The sequence below is a fragment of the Pantherophis guttatus genome, chromosome 6, assembly GCF_059756535.1.
Source record: "Pantherophis guttatus breed Tessera chromosome 6, ASM5975653v1, whole genome shotgun sequence".
Taxonomy (NCBI): Eukaryota; Metazoa; Chordata; class Lepidosauria; order Squamata; family Colubridae; genus Pantherophis; species Pantherophis guttatus.
In genome coordinates this window covers 85,082,141-85,097,981 of record NC_142068.1, presented here as the reverse complement: position 1 = coordinate 85,097,981, position 15,841 = coordinate 85,082,141, and the positions used below count along the sequence as shown (strand labels likewise).

Sequence of the window (15,841 nt, the reverse complement as noted above, 5' to 3'; positions counted from 1 at the left end):
GCACTGTTCCAATATTTGAGGGGCTCCTACAAAGGCGAAGGGGTCAAACTATTTACAAAGCACCAGAAAGCAAGACAAGAAACAATAGCTGGAAACTAACCAAGGAGAGAAGCAATCTAGAACAAAGGAGAAATTTTCTAATGGTGAGAGCAATCAACCAATGGAATAGCTTGGAGCGCGTGTGCTGAAAACCAGAGAACTAATCTGCTGAAGATGACCAGGCTAAGGACTAGCCAGATGAATACCTGACAGGCAGAATTTCCCCCCCCCCTATTTTCCTTCCCATAAACTAAGGTGCATCTTATACTCTGGTGCATCTTATACCCCGAAAAATACAGTATATTTTATGTATATTAAGAGCAGGGGTTAGAGTGCAGTACTGCAGGCTACTTCTGCTGACTGCCGGCTGCCTGCAATTTGACAGTTCAAATCTCATCAGGCTCAAGGTTGACTCAGCCTTCCATCCTTCTGAGATGGGTACCCAAAATTGTTGGGGGCAATATGCTGACTCTGTAAACGGCTTAGAGAGGGCTGTAAAGCACTGTAAAGTGGTATATAAGTCTAAGTTCTCTTGCTATTGCTATTATGCATATCATGCAGTAGGGGGATTCAGCCAGTTCTCTCCGGATCACACGAACTGGTAGCGGCGACTGCAGGAGATTCTGCCCACCCGCCCGGACATAATGTATGACTACTGCGCATCTGCAGAAGGCCATGAGCATGCACGGAGGTGGCGCATGCAAGCGCGCTCACATTTGCAAACCGATAGATAGATACATCTGATGTCATGTATCATGCTGTTATTGGGTTTGACATTCAAGTCTCTATTTGGAGGCTGGGAATAGGTGAGTAATTTCTGGTGGCTGAAGGCTACATCCATTAAGGACTATTGATTCACATGGGCTGCAATTCTCTCACGTTTGGAAAATTAAAGCTGATTGTTTTAAAGTTTCTAATACATTTTATATATATTTTTTACAAGCTATGCTACAAATTCCTAGAAATCACAGCTGCAAATGGCTCCAGGGTCTCAAATACAAGCCAGCTGTTATCCACCATTATTTCAGATACATATTTTCTACATACACCAGCCTCAAAAATAAGGGATGTAAATGAAGAAGGAAAAATTGGGGTCGGAAATGCAGCTGGCATAAACTCTTATTCCTTGATGAAAATAAATATTTTCTTAAGAGGAACAACCGTGGGGTTTCATTGCATGCAAATATATTTGGATTTTATTTCAATCCTTGGAATAGTAACTCTGTCTGAGCCTGCATTGATTCCTGTCACTCACTCTTATTCAGAAAGTAGGGAGAATGATTTCCCAGCTTTAAAATCTAGAAAGAATTGTGGGCAACAATCGTATGGGTAAAATACAAATAAGGTACTATGTGGAGCATCAACAAACACCATTAATACAGAAGAGCTCTTTGATTCATAGAAATAAGCTCAACTAAGATTTATGGAACAGGGCATCAGTTGTTGCTCAAAGGGAGGTCCCGCATCACACACAATATTTAAGCTTAGCTTAGCATTTCATAGAAAGATTGATTTGGTTAAATGTTACATTCATTCATAAAATTTTCAGTGGCTTGGGATCTGAATCTAATTCAGCTGACATCAATCCAACTAGATGCCATATGCTAATTACAGTAGTGGCCAAAATTGTGGAAACCTTGTGGGAAAAATGTATTTTCTAAAACTAGCTAATGACACCACTTTTTGGGGGAGTACTACCATAAAATTATATATCAATGGAAAGATAATTTAATCAAGAATGTAATGCAATAACTTTTAGGAAGGATTTGCTATTAGAATAGCAGTTACAGTATAAAGAAGAAAAGTGAAACACGTAGAAAAAATGAGATATACAAAAATTATCACCATAGAAAAAACGAGATATACAAAAATTAACACCATGTCAGTTCATACTTAGTTGGGTAACCTTTAGGATGAATTATGGCCTTACAACCTCTTCCCATGGAGTGAACCAAGTCTTTTAGTTCTGCATCTGTTATAATGTGAAACCAAGATTGAATGACTGCTTCCATTAACTGGGTTTCATTGCTGGGTCGCTTCTGACTAACAAGTTTCTTTACTCCATAGATTTTCAATTGGGTTAAGGTCTGGGCTATTCCCAGGCCATTCCAGTAGTGGAATAGGATTATCTTGAAACGCCAAAAAAAAGTTGTGTTATTAGCCATCAAACCTCATAAATATACTTTTTCCAAAATGTTTCCACAATTTTGGCCACTACTGTAAGTAAAATCCAACTAAAGGCTTCTTTGGTATTAATGATGCTTTCATAATATTTTTAATGTTACCTAAACAACTTTCCTCTTACCTATAGTATGTCCAGATGCAGTTACCCCTGTTCCGCTCCCATCCGGTGTTGGGTGGAAAGGCTGTTGTACTTTGGTTCTGATGATCCTGTCACCATAACACAACAACAACACAGCACATTAGTCTGAGATATAGGCACTGCAAATAAAATATTTGATTTTATGAGTGGGTTGATTCATGCACAGTGGCTTGTATATATTGATAAAATAATAACAATAATAACACAACTATTATAAGACCAAGAAATTGCAGAGTATCCAAAGACCCTCTGATCATCTGAAACATTTTATAATTATTTTGTAATTATAAGTAAATCATTTTTATAAATAAATATTTTAATTCTTAACAACCGATTAGCAGCAGGCATCCGTATTCCTTGCTGCTTCACCTAGGAGAGAACCATGGAGCTGTGCAATCCCTCTGCACAAATTATTTCCAAAACAAATTATAAAGCAAATTGCAAAAAAGGGGCCAACCTGACATCAGCTAAAGAAGATTCATAGATACCCAGATACCCATTACATAATTTTTGGAGTATGCACAGCGGTGAAATCCCGCTGGTTCTATTCAGCTTGCCAAACCAGTAGCGCCGGTGGCGGGAGGCTCCGCCCACCTGCTGGGACGTCATTACGTCCCATTTTTTAACCATCTGCGCATGCACAGAAGGATTCTGGGCTTGTGCAGAAGAGGTGCGTGTGCGCATAGCGCATGCACGCTCCCACAGGAGCACACCCAACCAGTAGTGAAGGTAAGTGGATTGCACCACTGAGTATGCAATATTATATAAAATGAAAACAATAAGAACTAATTAGCAAAAGAAGTTGAATGTGAGAGATAAGAGAAAATGATATGTGTCTAAATTTTATTTACACTGACATTATTCACTGTAACCCTCCAGAGCTTAGCATTCTTCTTACCCAGCCTTGTTTCCATATGTCTATACATTGATTCATACATTTCTTTTTGATCTTTTAGCTTTCAGCATCTCTTATTTTTTTAAATTTATTATATTTATACACCATCAATTTTTGTGACTTAAGAGTTCTACAAAGATATAGCATATGACGAAATTTTGAGTAGTTCAGAGAACTGGTAAATACCACCTCTGACTGGCCCTGCCCCCATCTATTCTCTGCATCCCGAGTCCCAGCTGATCAAGAGGAAATGGAGATTTTACAGTATCCTTCCCCTGCCACACCCACTAAGCCACACCCACCAAGCCATGCCACGCCCACCAAGCCACACCCACAGAACCGGTAGTAAAAAAATTTGAATCCCACCACTGAATTTAACCTATGTTCCTTCAGTTCCTTCTTCATTCTTATATCTTTTTACTTGAACCACACACTCTTATTAAGATATATAGATATACATTCAGCTCCTTTCCGTAAGAAACCATGGAGGATGGATATGAGATTTGGAGAAGGGCAAATATTTCAAAAACAGGAAAGAGACCCAAGAGATGGCAGATTCATCAGGTTGAAAGTGATTCTAGACAAAAGGGCGAAACAGTTTTTAAGCAGTTGGTTTGTATGTACTTAGTAAAGGATGCATAATTTGGCAGGGGGCCTGAATGAGTTTATCAAGAACAGTTCATGCCAAACCAACCTCATCTTTTTTTGATAGAATAATCAACTTATGTGATCTGAGTGGACACTGGATACTTTAGCTTCAACAAAGCATTTGACAAAATCTTTGTCAAGGCTGAGGTGAGTTATAGATTGTGTAAAACAAGTATATAAATAAGAGTCTACATGAGAAGATGGTAAAATGTAGGCTGAATATAGATCTGGATGAACAAGTACTCCAGGAATGTACAGTACATTAATGCTCAGCATCAGATTAGAAGGTATCAAGTGGTTTACCGCTGGGCTGTACTGTTCAACATATTTATAAATATGGAGGGTTGTGGCCTCACCTCTACTAGAAATAAGAGTTGGGTGGCCATTTGTCATACACCTGGCAATAGAGTTTCTTGCACCGAGTAAGAGATTGTACTAAGTGATCTCAGAAAAATCTTTCAATCCTTACATTGTATGATAAATGAGGAAAAGTATATGAAAATATTAATACATTTTATGAAGATTTTAGAAACTACATAGGAGTCATTCATGAGAAAAAAATCGATTTAAGATTAAAAACATGAGACGCTACCAACTGAATGCTAGATGAATGCATCTGCATTATTGCTGATCAATTCCAAAAACTAGAAAATGGTTAAGAATTTGCTGCTCAAATCTTAACCCTAATAATAATAACAGTAACAGAGTTGGAAGGGACCTTGGAGGTCATATAGTCCAACCCCCTGCTCACTCAGACAACCTATAATAGGGATTCAAACTGCTGAACTGCCGACCTTTCTGATTGACAAGCTCAGCATCTTATCCACTGAGCCACCTAGCCAGTTGCCCGACTGACTGCTGGCTTTGTTCAATCTGACAAGAGCAGCATCTGGCCACTTGACCTAACTTGAAAACGTATTTGCGAGGTACGATAAAGCTTTCTGTTCATTTTATATGATCTGAAAAACTCTTTTTCCCTTTGAAAATGCAACCGAAAATATTATTTGGAGGACTTTTTAGAAATGTGAACTTCATGTACTGTCTTTATGCTCATGCTCTCACTTTTCATTGGTCTTAAGCAAACTGGTTTAAGAATTTAATTATAGGAGCCAGTATGATATAATGGTTAAAGTAGTATATTAAGGCCAAGGAGATCCAGATTTTAGTCTTCCCTTAGGCACGGAAGCCAACTGAAATGATTAAAGCTAGTCCGTCAGCCTCCCTGGTGGTAAACTAAAGATTCTCTATTTATTAACCCACATGGGTCCTCCATAATAGATACCTTCAACAAAGGGCCTTCATCCTGCAGTGGAATGTATAATGTGATTACATAATATGTCAATATATCTAGGAATGGTTTTGTTTGACACATGAGCCACATGTTTCTCTTGGTTTCCTTCCTTCCTTCCTTCCTTCCTTCCTTCCTTCCTTCCTTCCTTCCTTCCACCTCCCTCCCTCCCTCCCTCCCTTCCCCCCTTCCGCATTCAGTAATTTAAGAAGTTAAAGAAACAACCAGCTACCTCATACAGCTTCAAAAGTAGCATGAGCTACATACTACTTTGAGTAGTATGAGACACAAGCAGGAGGTGGCTGCTTAAAAGGTAAACACTATTTTGGGATGAATAACAAGGGCATGGGATTCAGATGATAAGAAGAAAAGGTTGCATTCTACTTGGCTTTAGTCCACTTGAAGACTGTGTCCAGTTCTGATCAGCTCAGTCTACAAAGAATAGCAACAACTTGGTACAAGTTAAGAGGAGGGCTACCAAAATAGTGAGGGATTGCTGAAGTTCATTATACTTAGCCTCGTAAAAAAGAAGAGCAAGGTGTCAGTTTGTTGCCACACACACAATCAGACAATTCAGCAGGATTCAAAACATCTGTATATACATAACAACACATAAGGCAATATGCTACAATACCCTTGTAGCAGTGGTAAAATTCAAATTTTTTTACTACTGGTTCTGTGGGTGTGGCGTGGTGGGCATGGTGTGGCTTGGTGGGCATGGCAGGGGAAGAATACCGCAAAATCTCCATTCCTACCCCATTCCAGGGGAAGGTTACCGTAAAATCTCCATTCCCACCATATTCCATGGGAAGGATATTGCAAAATCCCCATTCCCACCCCACTTTGGGGCCAGCCAGAGGTGGTATTTACCGGTTCTCCGAACTACTCAAAATTTCAGAACCTGCTGGATTTCACCCCTGCCTTGTAGGTTTTTCCATGTTGTAGAGAAGAGAAATAGCAAGTACAAACACAGCACAAAATGGAAGTACAAAATGGAGAAGGAAAAATGGAGGAGAGAGAAGCCAGTGCTCTCAAGTTTATATGCTAGAACAGTTAAGCCACGCCCAGGCTCCAAACTGTCTCTTATGGCCCCATACAACAAATACTATGTTTCAGTTACCAAACAGCCCTCATTGGCTGACCTGTTGCTATACCCTATTCCAGTTCATGAATGTATTCTGACAAGAAGAGCAAGAGGATATGAGAAAGCAGTTTTTAAAAGTTATCTAAAGGGATGTCAAGTGAAAGAGGAGGTGGTACTATTCTCTCTTGCTCCAGTTGACAGGACCAAAAATTCCAGGAAAGTACATTCAGGTTACATTATTAGGATGAATTTTCTGAAAGTAAAAGTGCCAGTTTATTTATTTATAACTTTAATTGATTTCTACAGCCATCCATCTCAATATTAAGTGAGTCAATAAGTGACTCTAATAAAATAAAATAGGTACCTCATGAAGTAGTATATTCACTTTAACTGTGCAGACCTTCAACCATAGCCCTCTGACTAAAATATTTTGCAGATCTTACATGGAGCAGATGGGTGTGGACCTCTGAGATATCTTCCAATTCTTTGACTCTACAATATGTAGAACCTCTGTTTGCCCCCTGAGCTCAATCAGATCAGAAATCTGTTCCTAAAAAGAGACAGTTATTTGGAAGCTGCTGATCTACAATCTACCACATCATTGCAGAATTTGTGTATGAATGTGTGCCCTGATGAAAAAAAAAGATGGAGGCTCCAGCTGCAATGTTTCCATGCTTATTGCCCCATGCTTGAAAAATATCATTTCAATGATAATTGAATGTGTGGATATAGCCTCTCCGTTCATGCTTAGTAACAGTTTCTCCATTAAATCCTCTCACACTGTTTGATTTTTCCAAATGGATACTCACGCTCTGGTAGATTTTAATTGTAATTGTCTTTTTCTTTTTAATGGATAGAAATTATTGTTTTTAAATCTCTTATTGTTTAGGGTTTTGTAAGTCACTGAGTCTTGGTTGATTAAAATGACATAGGAGCCTCTAGTAAATAAATACCATAAATATATTTTAAAACTCATATTTGGCACTCTCATCTAAGTGTCAACTACTTTTTCTTCTCAATCTGCAAAGATGGTCATCGCCAAAAAAAGAAAATCATAATCATTGACATCATTACTATTACAATTTATATCCCTATGTTCAGTGGTGGGATTCAGTCAGTTCGGGCTGGTTCAGGCAAACCAGTTGTTAAATTGCTGGCTGGCCCCGCCCCTTCCTACCCCGCCCCTTCCAGGAGTCCCCATGTGCCTCGTTTTGGCTCCCAGGGTAAGTGCAGGGAGGCCTACTAGGCCTAAAACGGGATATGGGGCACGATCCCCCCTGAGGCCCATTTTTGCTCCCAGGAGGGCTGCAGGGTGGCCTACCAGGCCCAAAACGGGGCATGGGGAGTGTGGTGTGCCCCCCCCCCACCGCCCGTTTTTACTCCCAGGAGGCTGCAGGGAAGCTTACTAGGCCCAAAATAGGCCACCGGGGGGGGGTGTTCCCCGCAGCCCGTTTTTACTCCCAGGGGGGGTGCAGGAGGCCAAGTGCTGCATGTCACAACCGCTGGCCATGCCCACCATGGCCACGCTCACCCAGCCGGTCATTAGGGCAGAGAACCGGTTGTTAAATTATTTGAATCTCACCACTGCCTATGCCCTTCCACCATGCCAACCTTTTCTCATGATCTTAGGGCCGGGGTACTTACGAGACCGCCTTCTGCCACCAATAGCCTCCCACCGGCCAGTACGCTCCCACAGAGTGGGCCTCCTCAGGGTGCCGTCCGCCAGACAATGTCGGCTGGCGACCCCCAGGGGGAGAGCCTTCTCTGTGGCGGCGCCCACCCTCTGGAACAACCTCCCCCCAGAGCTACGTACAATAACAGACCTCCGGATTTTTCGTCGGGCCCTAAAAACCCATTTATTTCAACTAGCTGGGCTGGCTTGAGTCAAATTTTAAACGGATTTTAAATTGGAATGTTTTAATTACGGCCAAAATTATTTAATTATTTTAAACAGATTTTAGATTTTGTATGTTTTGTATGTATGTCTTGTTTTTACTTTGGCTGTTCACCGCCCTGAGTCCTACATTGGAGAAGGGCGGTATAGAAATTTAAACAAATAAATAATAAATAAATAAATAATGATCTACAACTAGCATTACAGCTCACAGCCCTGTAACACCTGTGGGTTAGGCAGAGGCATCGGACTTATCTTTCTCTTATCCATTCTCTGCAGAAAGAGAAACACATACTGTACGGTAAATCCAAAGTTCCAAAATTCATAAATGCCTGGAAAATTGGTGAAAGTGAAGATGTTCTTGGAGGTAACTTCCCTAGTTTCTGCCCTACAGATGGGTAGACTTCTAGCTTACTCAGCAGATTTGTGTTGTGGCCCCGCCCTCTGAGCCTATCTCATCGGAGGAAGAAGGCTCCGAACATGACGGAGAGGAGTCAGCCAGGCTTCCCTCTCCAGGCCCCTCCCCTCTGGCACTGTCTCAGGTGCCGGCCGAGGGAGAGGAGATTAGCCAGGAGCCAGGTGTCTCGGATGAGAGCGAGGAAGGAGAGCCGTCGTTCCTGGATGCACGCCAACAAAGGCGTGATAAATGGTTGCAGCAGTTAAGGAGGCGTGCTAGGGATTAGAACTGAGTCACTGGACCACACCCCAGAGACTATATAAGAGAGGGTGGTGGCTGGTAAAACTCCGTGACGAACAAAAACTAACTCTGGCTAGTCACTTGAACAACGTCTGAAGCTGCCGAAGGGATATTGTTTTGCTGGACTATTTGCAATGCGTATGTAATTTTATGTTATCTGTTGCAGTAAAGCTCTTGGCAGACTGTGCTTATATTGTTGCCAAGTTTGAGATAACAACCTGTGTGCGTGCCAAGTACTTTCTTAACCCTCGGCTGGCTGTGTTTGTGTGTGTGTGTAGACGGGGACAGATCAGATTTGTATTCTGCTTTTCTCTCCAAAATGATATTCAGGTCAGTTAGGAATTCTTTTATTTGGTTTTCTTTTACTGTTTCATCTGGATTTAAAATACATTGTTATCCTTTAGCCAGGATATATTTGTTTTAAGCAACCTTCTTGAACTTGAATTCTTGAGCATTTTAACCATTAGCAGGAATATATTGTGGAGGCCTCAAGGTTACTCATTGAAAAAGAAGTGTATCAAATTCTTAAGATCTGGCCTAGTTATCTGATAGGCCTCCTATGCAGCCTGCACAGTGATAAGAGTTACCAAAAAAATAGTACTTATTCTCTAATAGTATCAATTTTTCTTATGAACTGTGCGGCCAAATATAACAATTTCATCTCCATGAAAAATAATGCATTTCTAAAGAGCACGTGTCCAACATAAAGCGTTGCTATTGCAAAAATTATATGATGTAAACTGACTACAAAGGCTGACTAAAATGTAAAAGTGAAGTCCTCTCAAACTTTGGCCCAGAATATTTACTTCTCTGACTCTCAAGTACAACAGACATCCTGTCCACAATTCTGTATTCTATAGCAGAATTTCTGGCTGGGGATTTCTGGAAGTTGAAGTCCATATAGCTTAAAGTTGCTGAGCTTCAAAAACTCTGTTCTAAAGGATGCTTGAGAGTATTTCCCAGATGAAGAATCAAGCACTTTGCACAAAAAAGTTTCCAGATTTCACCCTAGGGAGTTGCAACCAGCTGGGCAGACAATGCTGAGGGAGACAAATTATCTTACTTAATAGAATGCTGTATTCGACATCATGGAACTTCTTCCCTAGCAAATGATGTGATTTTTTTTTTTTTAAATGTGACGTTCCTAAAACTGTTCCATCTATTTCATGCCTGGCAAATTATTATTATAATCAACACACTGGGCCAACGGTGGGTTTCACATTTTGTTGCCACCGGTTCACCGCATGGGCGCATGCTTGTTTCGCACACGGGTGCACCTTCTGTGCATGCACTTGGCCTTCCGCACATGCGCCCAGCCTCAAAACCGTGCCTAAATAGGACGGCATAGAGCCGGGGCACGTGGGCGGGCCCAACTGCGATCTCTGCTACCGGTTCGCCTGAACCAGTACGAACTGGCTGATTACCACCTCTGCACTGGGCGCCATACAAAAAGCCTTGGATAACATTGAGAACATCTGTGCATTGACAACATTTCCAGTATATGTCAATTACAAAAGGCAACGCTGCTTGGATCCAGACATATACTACTCCGATACATTACAACATCCTAGGTTTTTGGAAGAACTTGATTCAAATGAAGGCCAACCAGAGCTAAGACTACCAGCCGTGATTCTGTGTTGTTATGTGCACCTTCATCATCATGATATATTCAACTTGTATCCTGCCTGTCAATGACTCTGAAGAAACTAGCAATACAAAAAGGAAAACAGGTGTGATTGAGCCTCTACACTGCAGTTTTGCCTCTCCCTAAAAAATATCCCGACAGACATCTACAAATCTATAGAATAGATAAGCATAATGATGCACTACACCAGGAGTGTCAAACTCGATTTCATTAAGGGCCGCATCAGGGTTGTGTTTGACCTCGGGGGGCTGAGTGGGCATGGTTGGTGTGGGCGTGGTCAGTTTGACATCCTACAGCCCTCTGCCAGTGAAAACAGAGCCTGGGAGGTCCACACGCAGCCCTCTTAGGCTCCAATTTCGGCTGTGACGGCCTGCTGCAGCCCTCTGCCAATGAAAACAAAGCCCAGGAGGTCTGCGCACAGCCCTCTCAGGCTCCGATTTAGGCTGCGAAGGCCTCTGCAGTCCTCCCCCAGCAAAAATGGAGCCCGGGAGAGCTATGTGCAGTCCTCCTGAGCTCCATTTTCACTGGCAGAGGCATCGCGGGCCAGTCCTTCGTTGTTTCCAGGGTGGCCCTGCGGGCCAGATGTAAGCACCCCGTGGGCCGCATCCGGCCTGCGGGCCTTGAGTTTGACATCCCTGCACTACACAGGCAAGATAAAATTTTAGCACTAATAAAACAATTCATTGATAATAAATAATGAGATTTTAAATAACTATATGGTTAATATTTATTCCCCAAGGACAGTGAATACCGTTTGGGGGCACTAATCTAAACATACAGAAAAACTTACAAAGAGAGCAAAGGAGGATCACAAACTTGCACAGCACAGCTAAAAACAGAAAACTAACAAAATATTACAACTTCAAAACAAAGACACCACCTGAGAAGGCCAGCTACCATGTTAGATTGTAAAGGTGCCAGAAGGTGAGAAAAGGTAAAATTGCCCCAAAGATAAAGGAATATCTCTGCATCTGAGAGAAGAATTCCACAAAGACACACCAGGCAGAAAAGAGAGCTAAAGGGAGAATGACTCAGACAAGTCAATAGGTCTAGAGATGACATTAGCAGGATGAACACAATTCAAATGTGATTTTGTTGTTATTTAATAACACAGAGAATGCATTTAAATTAGGATAGGGGCAATAGTGGGAAAAGTAATAAAATTTTAAAAAATAAGGATCAAATGAAAATCTAGACATTTACTGTAACACCTTACAAATACTATATATTTACAAATTGCATGATTAAAACTAGATTAGCTAGCAAACTTTGTAAAGGATTTACCAATGTTGCTATCTCATTAACCTTCTGAACATGTATACATGAAGAAAGAGCCAATATGGTAGGAACATCTCTGACTCAATTCCAATATTACAGCCATGAATTGAATTCTTTATTGGCCAAGTGTGATTGGACACACAAGGAATTTGTCTTTGGTGCATAGGGTCTCAGTGTACATAAAAAGACAAGATACACTCGTCAAGAATCATAAGGTACAACACTTAGTGATAGTCATAAGTTACTAATAAGCAATCAAATCATACTAGGAAACAAATAAAACAATATAAATCGTACAGATACAAACAACATGGTTATAGTCATAAATGGAAGGAGATAAGTAATAGGAAGGATGAGAAGAATAATAGTAATACAGTCTTAGTAAATAATTTGAAAGTGTTGTGGGAATTAGTTGTTTAGCAGAGTGATGGCATTCGGGAAAAACTGTCCTTGTGTCTAGTTGTTCTGGTGTGCAGTGCCCTATAGCGTCGTTTTGACAATAGAAGTTGAAACAATTTATGTCCAGGATGTGAGGCCTGCTTTATTCTCAGCTCTATGTGCCATTGCTTACAAAGGGATGCTTCTCTTTAACAAACTGCATACTGTGTGCATTAAGCCATTTTTAAGTAATTCAGAACAAGAGAAGTTTCCCCATTTCTTTAGAAGAGCACTTGACGGCCATGACCAGGAGGATTTTTCATCAGGTTCGCTTGATCCGCCAGTTGCATCCCTTTCTGGATCGGGACTCGTTATGCACAGTCACTCATGCCCTCGTCACCTCCCGCCTGGACTATTGTAACACTCTCTACATGGGGCTCCCCTTGAGGAACACCCGGAGGCTCCAACTGGCACAGAGTGCAGCCGCGCGGGTGGTAATGGGAGCAACATGGCGTTCCCATGTAACACCCCTCCTGCGCGAGCTGCACTGGCTCCCGGTGTCTTCCGGGTGCGCTTCAAGGTTTTGGTTACCACCTTTAAAGCGCTCCATGGGTCAGGACCTGGGTACTTGCGGGACCGCCTACTACCACCAACAGCCTCCCACCGGCCGGTACGCTCCCACAGAGAGGGGCTCCTCTGGGTGCCGTTGGCCAAACAATGCCGACTGGTGGCCCCCAGGGGGAGAGCCTTCTCTGTGGGGGCACCTACTATCTGGAACGAGCTCCCCCCGGAGATACGGAGGATCCCGGATCTGCGCACCTTCCGCCACGCCTTAAAGACCTTTTTATTTCACCAGGCGGGCCTGGCCTAATTTTCTTCCTCTTTTATAAAAGATTTTTAAATTTTTAATATTTTTTAGTATTTTATATATTCAAATTTTAAAATTGGTTTTAAATTGATTGGGGTTTTAGAATATGTGTTTCCTGGACTTTTCAAAAAGTGCTTAGACCTTTAAGAAGGATGAATTTGAATCAAGAAAGAGACACAGGTTCTGGGTCTGACAGATTTTACATAGTTGGACAGTATTTTCTCTTGGTTTTATTACTTGTTGAGGGCGAAAGAGTTCATTTCCCCATTTCAATACCATTTTCATATTCCATATACCAGTGGCGAAATCCAGATTTTTTTACTACCAGTTCTGGGTGGCGTGGTGTGGTGGGCTTGGTGTGGCTTGGTGGGCGTGACAGGGGAAGGATACTGCAAAATCCCCATTCCCATCCCACTCCAGGGGAAAGGATATTGCAAAATCTCCATTCCCACCCCACTCTGGGGCTAGCCAAAGGTGGCATTTGCTGGTTCTCTGAACTACTCAAAATTTCCACTACCGGTACTCCAGAACCTGTCAGAACCTGCTAGATTTCACCCCTGCCATATACACTTCTGGGTGCTGCCAGCAACACCACACACCATACAAATCAGCAAGGTTATTGACATTTCTAGCAACAGCTCTTTGTTGCTGGCAATTCCATTCCTTTGTAACTTTGCTGATTTGTGATAAATGGGAGCTATACTGAAATTGAAAAGAGTCCAGCTTACTGTATTTTCCTTTTTAGCCTGAGTGTCACTCAAAGGCCCAAGTCAAAGGGCTCTAGCTGGATCAAGTGTTGTTGGCCACGGCTGCTGGGTGCTAATACACTGACATTCCTTTGCATCAGTTGGTTGCATCTTTTGGGCCCTCCCGACATCTAGGGACCGTTCCATACTCTTCAAATGTCTGCCACCACACTTTAAGGTCAATTATTAATTATTGTTTTTCTCACTGGCACAAGAGGCTTCGTAGGAGGGGAATAGCAACTGGAAAAGCTGCCCACCACTGCTCTTAAAGTGTCTGAGGGTATAACTTTAAGGGCAACACCTGCTAATGAGTCAGAATAGAGCTCTGCCATTGGAGCAGCACAATTTATGTCAGCGTGTTTTTCTGCTGATTCAGGGAATGTTTGCTAATATAACCCTTTACTTCAGATTAGGGCAGTAATTTTGGAGCTGATGAACCCATTTTGCAGCATTTCTTCCATCTTCTTTTATCTCAAACAAGAGGAAATAAGAAGCCAGGATTACTTCCCTTCCCCCCCCCCCCAAAAAATAGTTTCTCTATGTAGCTGCACAATTACTGTGTGTGCCTTTGAATAATCAATGTATCCTTTTTTTAAAATCTTAAATAAGACCATAACTATAGGAGTGTGCATGCAATAGCAATAGCAATAGCACTTAGATTTATATATCACTTCATACTGCTTTACAGCCCTCTCTAAGCGGTTTACAGAGTCAGTGTCAGCACTTCAACCTGCATTTACTCTGACAGTCTGAAACCTGACAGTCAGCATATTGCCTGGGGTGGGTTTCAAAACCCATCACTACTGGTTCGCTTGTGGGCACATGCGCAGAAGCATCTGGGCAGGTGGGCAGAGCCTCCTGCCACCGCCGCTACCAGTTTGTCTGATCCAGGGCAAACCGGTAGCAACCCACCACTGATATTGCCTCCAACAATCTGGGTCCTCATTTTACCCATCTCGGAAGGATGGAAGGCTGAGTCAACCTTGAGCCTGGTGAGATTCGATCTGCCAAATTGCTGGCAGCCGGTGATCAGCAGAAATTGCCTGCAGTACTGCACTCTAACCACTGCGCCACCGCGGCTCATAATTAATAATAATCTTTTAAAAAGTAAAGGAATCTGAAACATGTTAAATTCTTTGCAAATCTAATCCAGCAAAGAAATATTTCCTTACAGAAAGCATAGTTACTACCGCACATATTAGCAACGCAAGGTGTACAAAGGGCCAATATTTGAGCGTTTGCAAAGAAAATCTGTATCTTGTCTCCAGTAACACAATTTAAAACATCTGTTCGGCATAATGAAATGAATGTCAGCCCTCAGAGGCAGCTTGTTTCAAAACAGCAGACCACGGTGAGAAGCCATGGTCATCATGTCCATATGACTTCTTCAGGAGTGCCTGGTTTTTGCATCCTGCTGAAGGCCCTTCAACCTAAGGACCTTATGGTAGAGCACAGGGGAAATGTCCCCTCCACTGTAGCTTTGAGGTAACACGAAGCATGTAGCGAACGAGGTACGTTCTAGAGCTATTCTGTACTGAAAGTAGGAAAAGGACAAATTTCACCATTGTTCTGCTGCCGGGCTGCACTATGATGTTCTGCATGTGTGAGCATATTGATCCCGCATCTTTGCTCATGCCTCCCCCTGCAGCAGCCCCAGGAAGCAGTGATGGGGTGCAGGAAAAAGGAATGGAAATAGAAAGCTATAAATTATTTGTGACAGGAAAGCAATAGTGCCGGAGAGATACGCACAAGTCCTGTGTCACTATTAGATTCCTTTTAGCCTGATGACACTCTAAAAGAGGTTAAGTGTCTTGATGGAATCCTATATGTGGGGGCTGGAGCAGCCTGGGAGCAGAGCAATCCACAGAGAGGGCTTATATCAATTCTGCAGGCCAATAATATTCCTTTCATTGATCACAGCCCAAAGTTCGAAAATCTCATTACAGCTTGTCAGACCTGGAACTTTTCAAAAATCAATACAACAATATAATGTATGTATACTTAGTATAAATGTATCTATTCATCAGTCTGCGCATCCAAAATCTGCCTGAGGGGTTC

At 42.0% G+C, this 15,841-nt stretch overlaps 1 protein-coding gene across 8 annotated transcripts in view; it reads right to left on the bottom strand.

The window, feature by feature from the left end:
* The window catches only part of PAX2 (paired box 2), a 165,495-nt gene that overhangs the window by 90,740 nt on the left and 58,914 nt on the right, over positions 1–15,841 (bottom strand). For all 8 annotated transcript variants that reach the window (XM_087871849.1, XM_060694986.2, XM_060694988.2 and 5 more), the window contains one exon: positions 2,345–2,430. In XM_087871849.1, the coding sequence (XP_087727975.1) occupies positions 2,345–2,430 (86 nt within the window). The remainder of the gene's footprint in view (positions 1–2,344; positions 2,431–15,841) is intronic.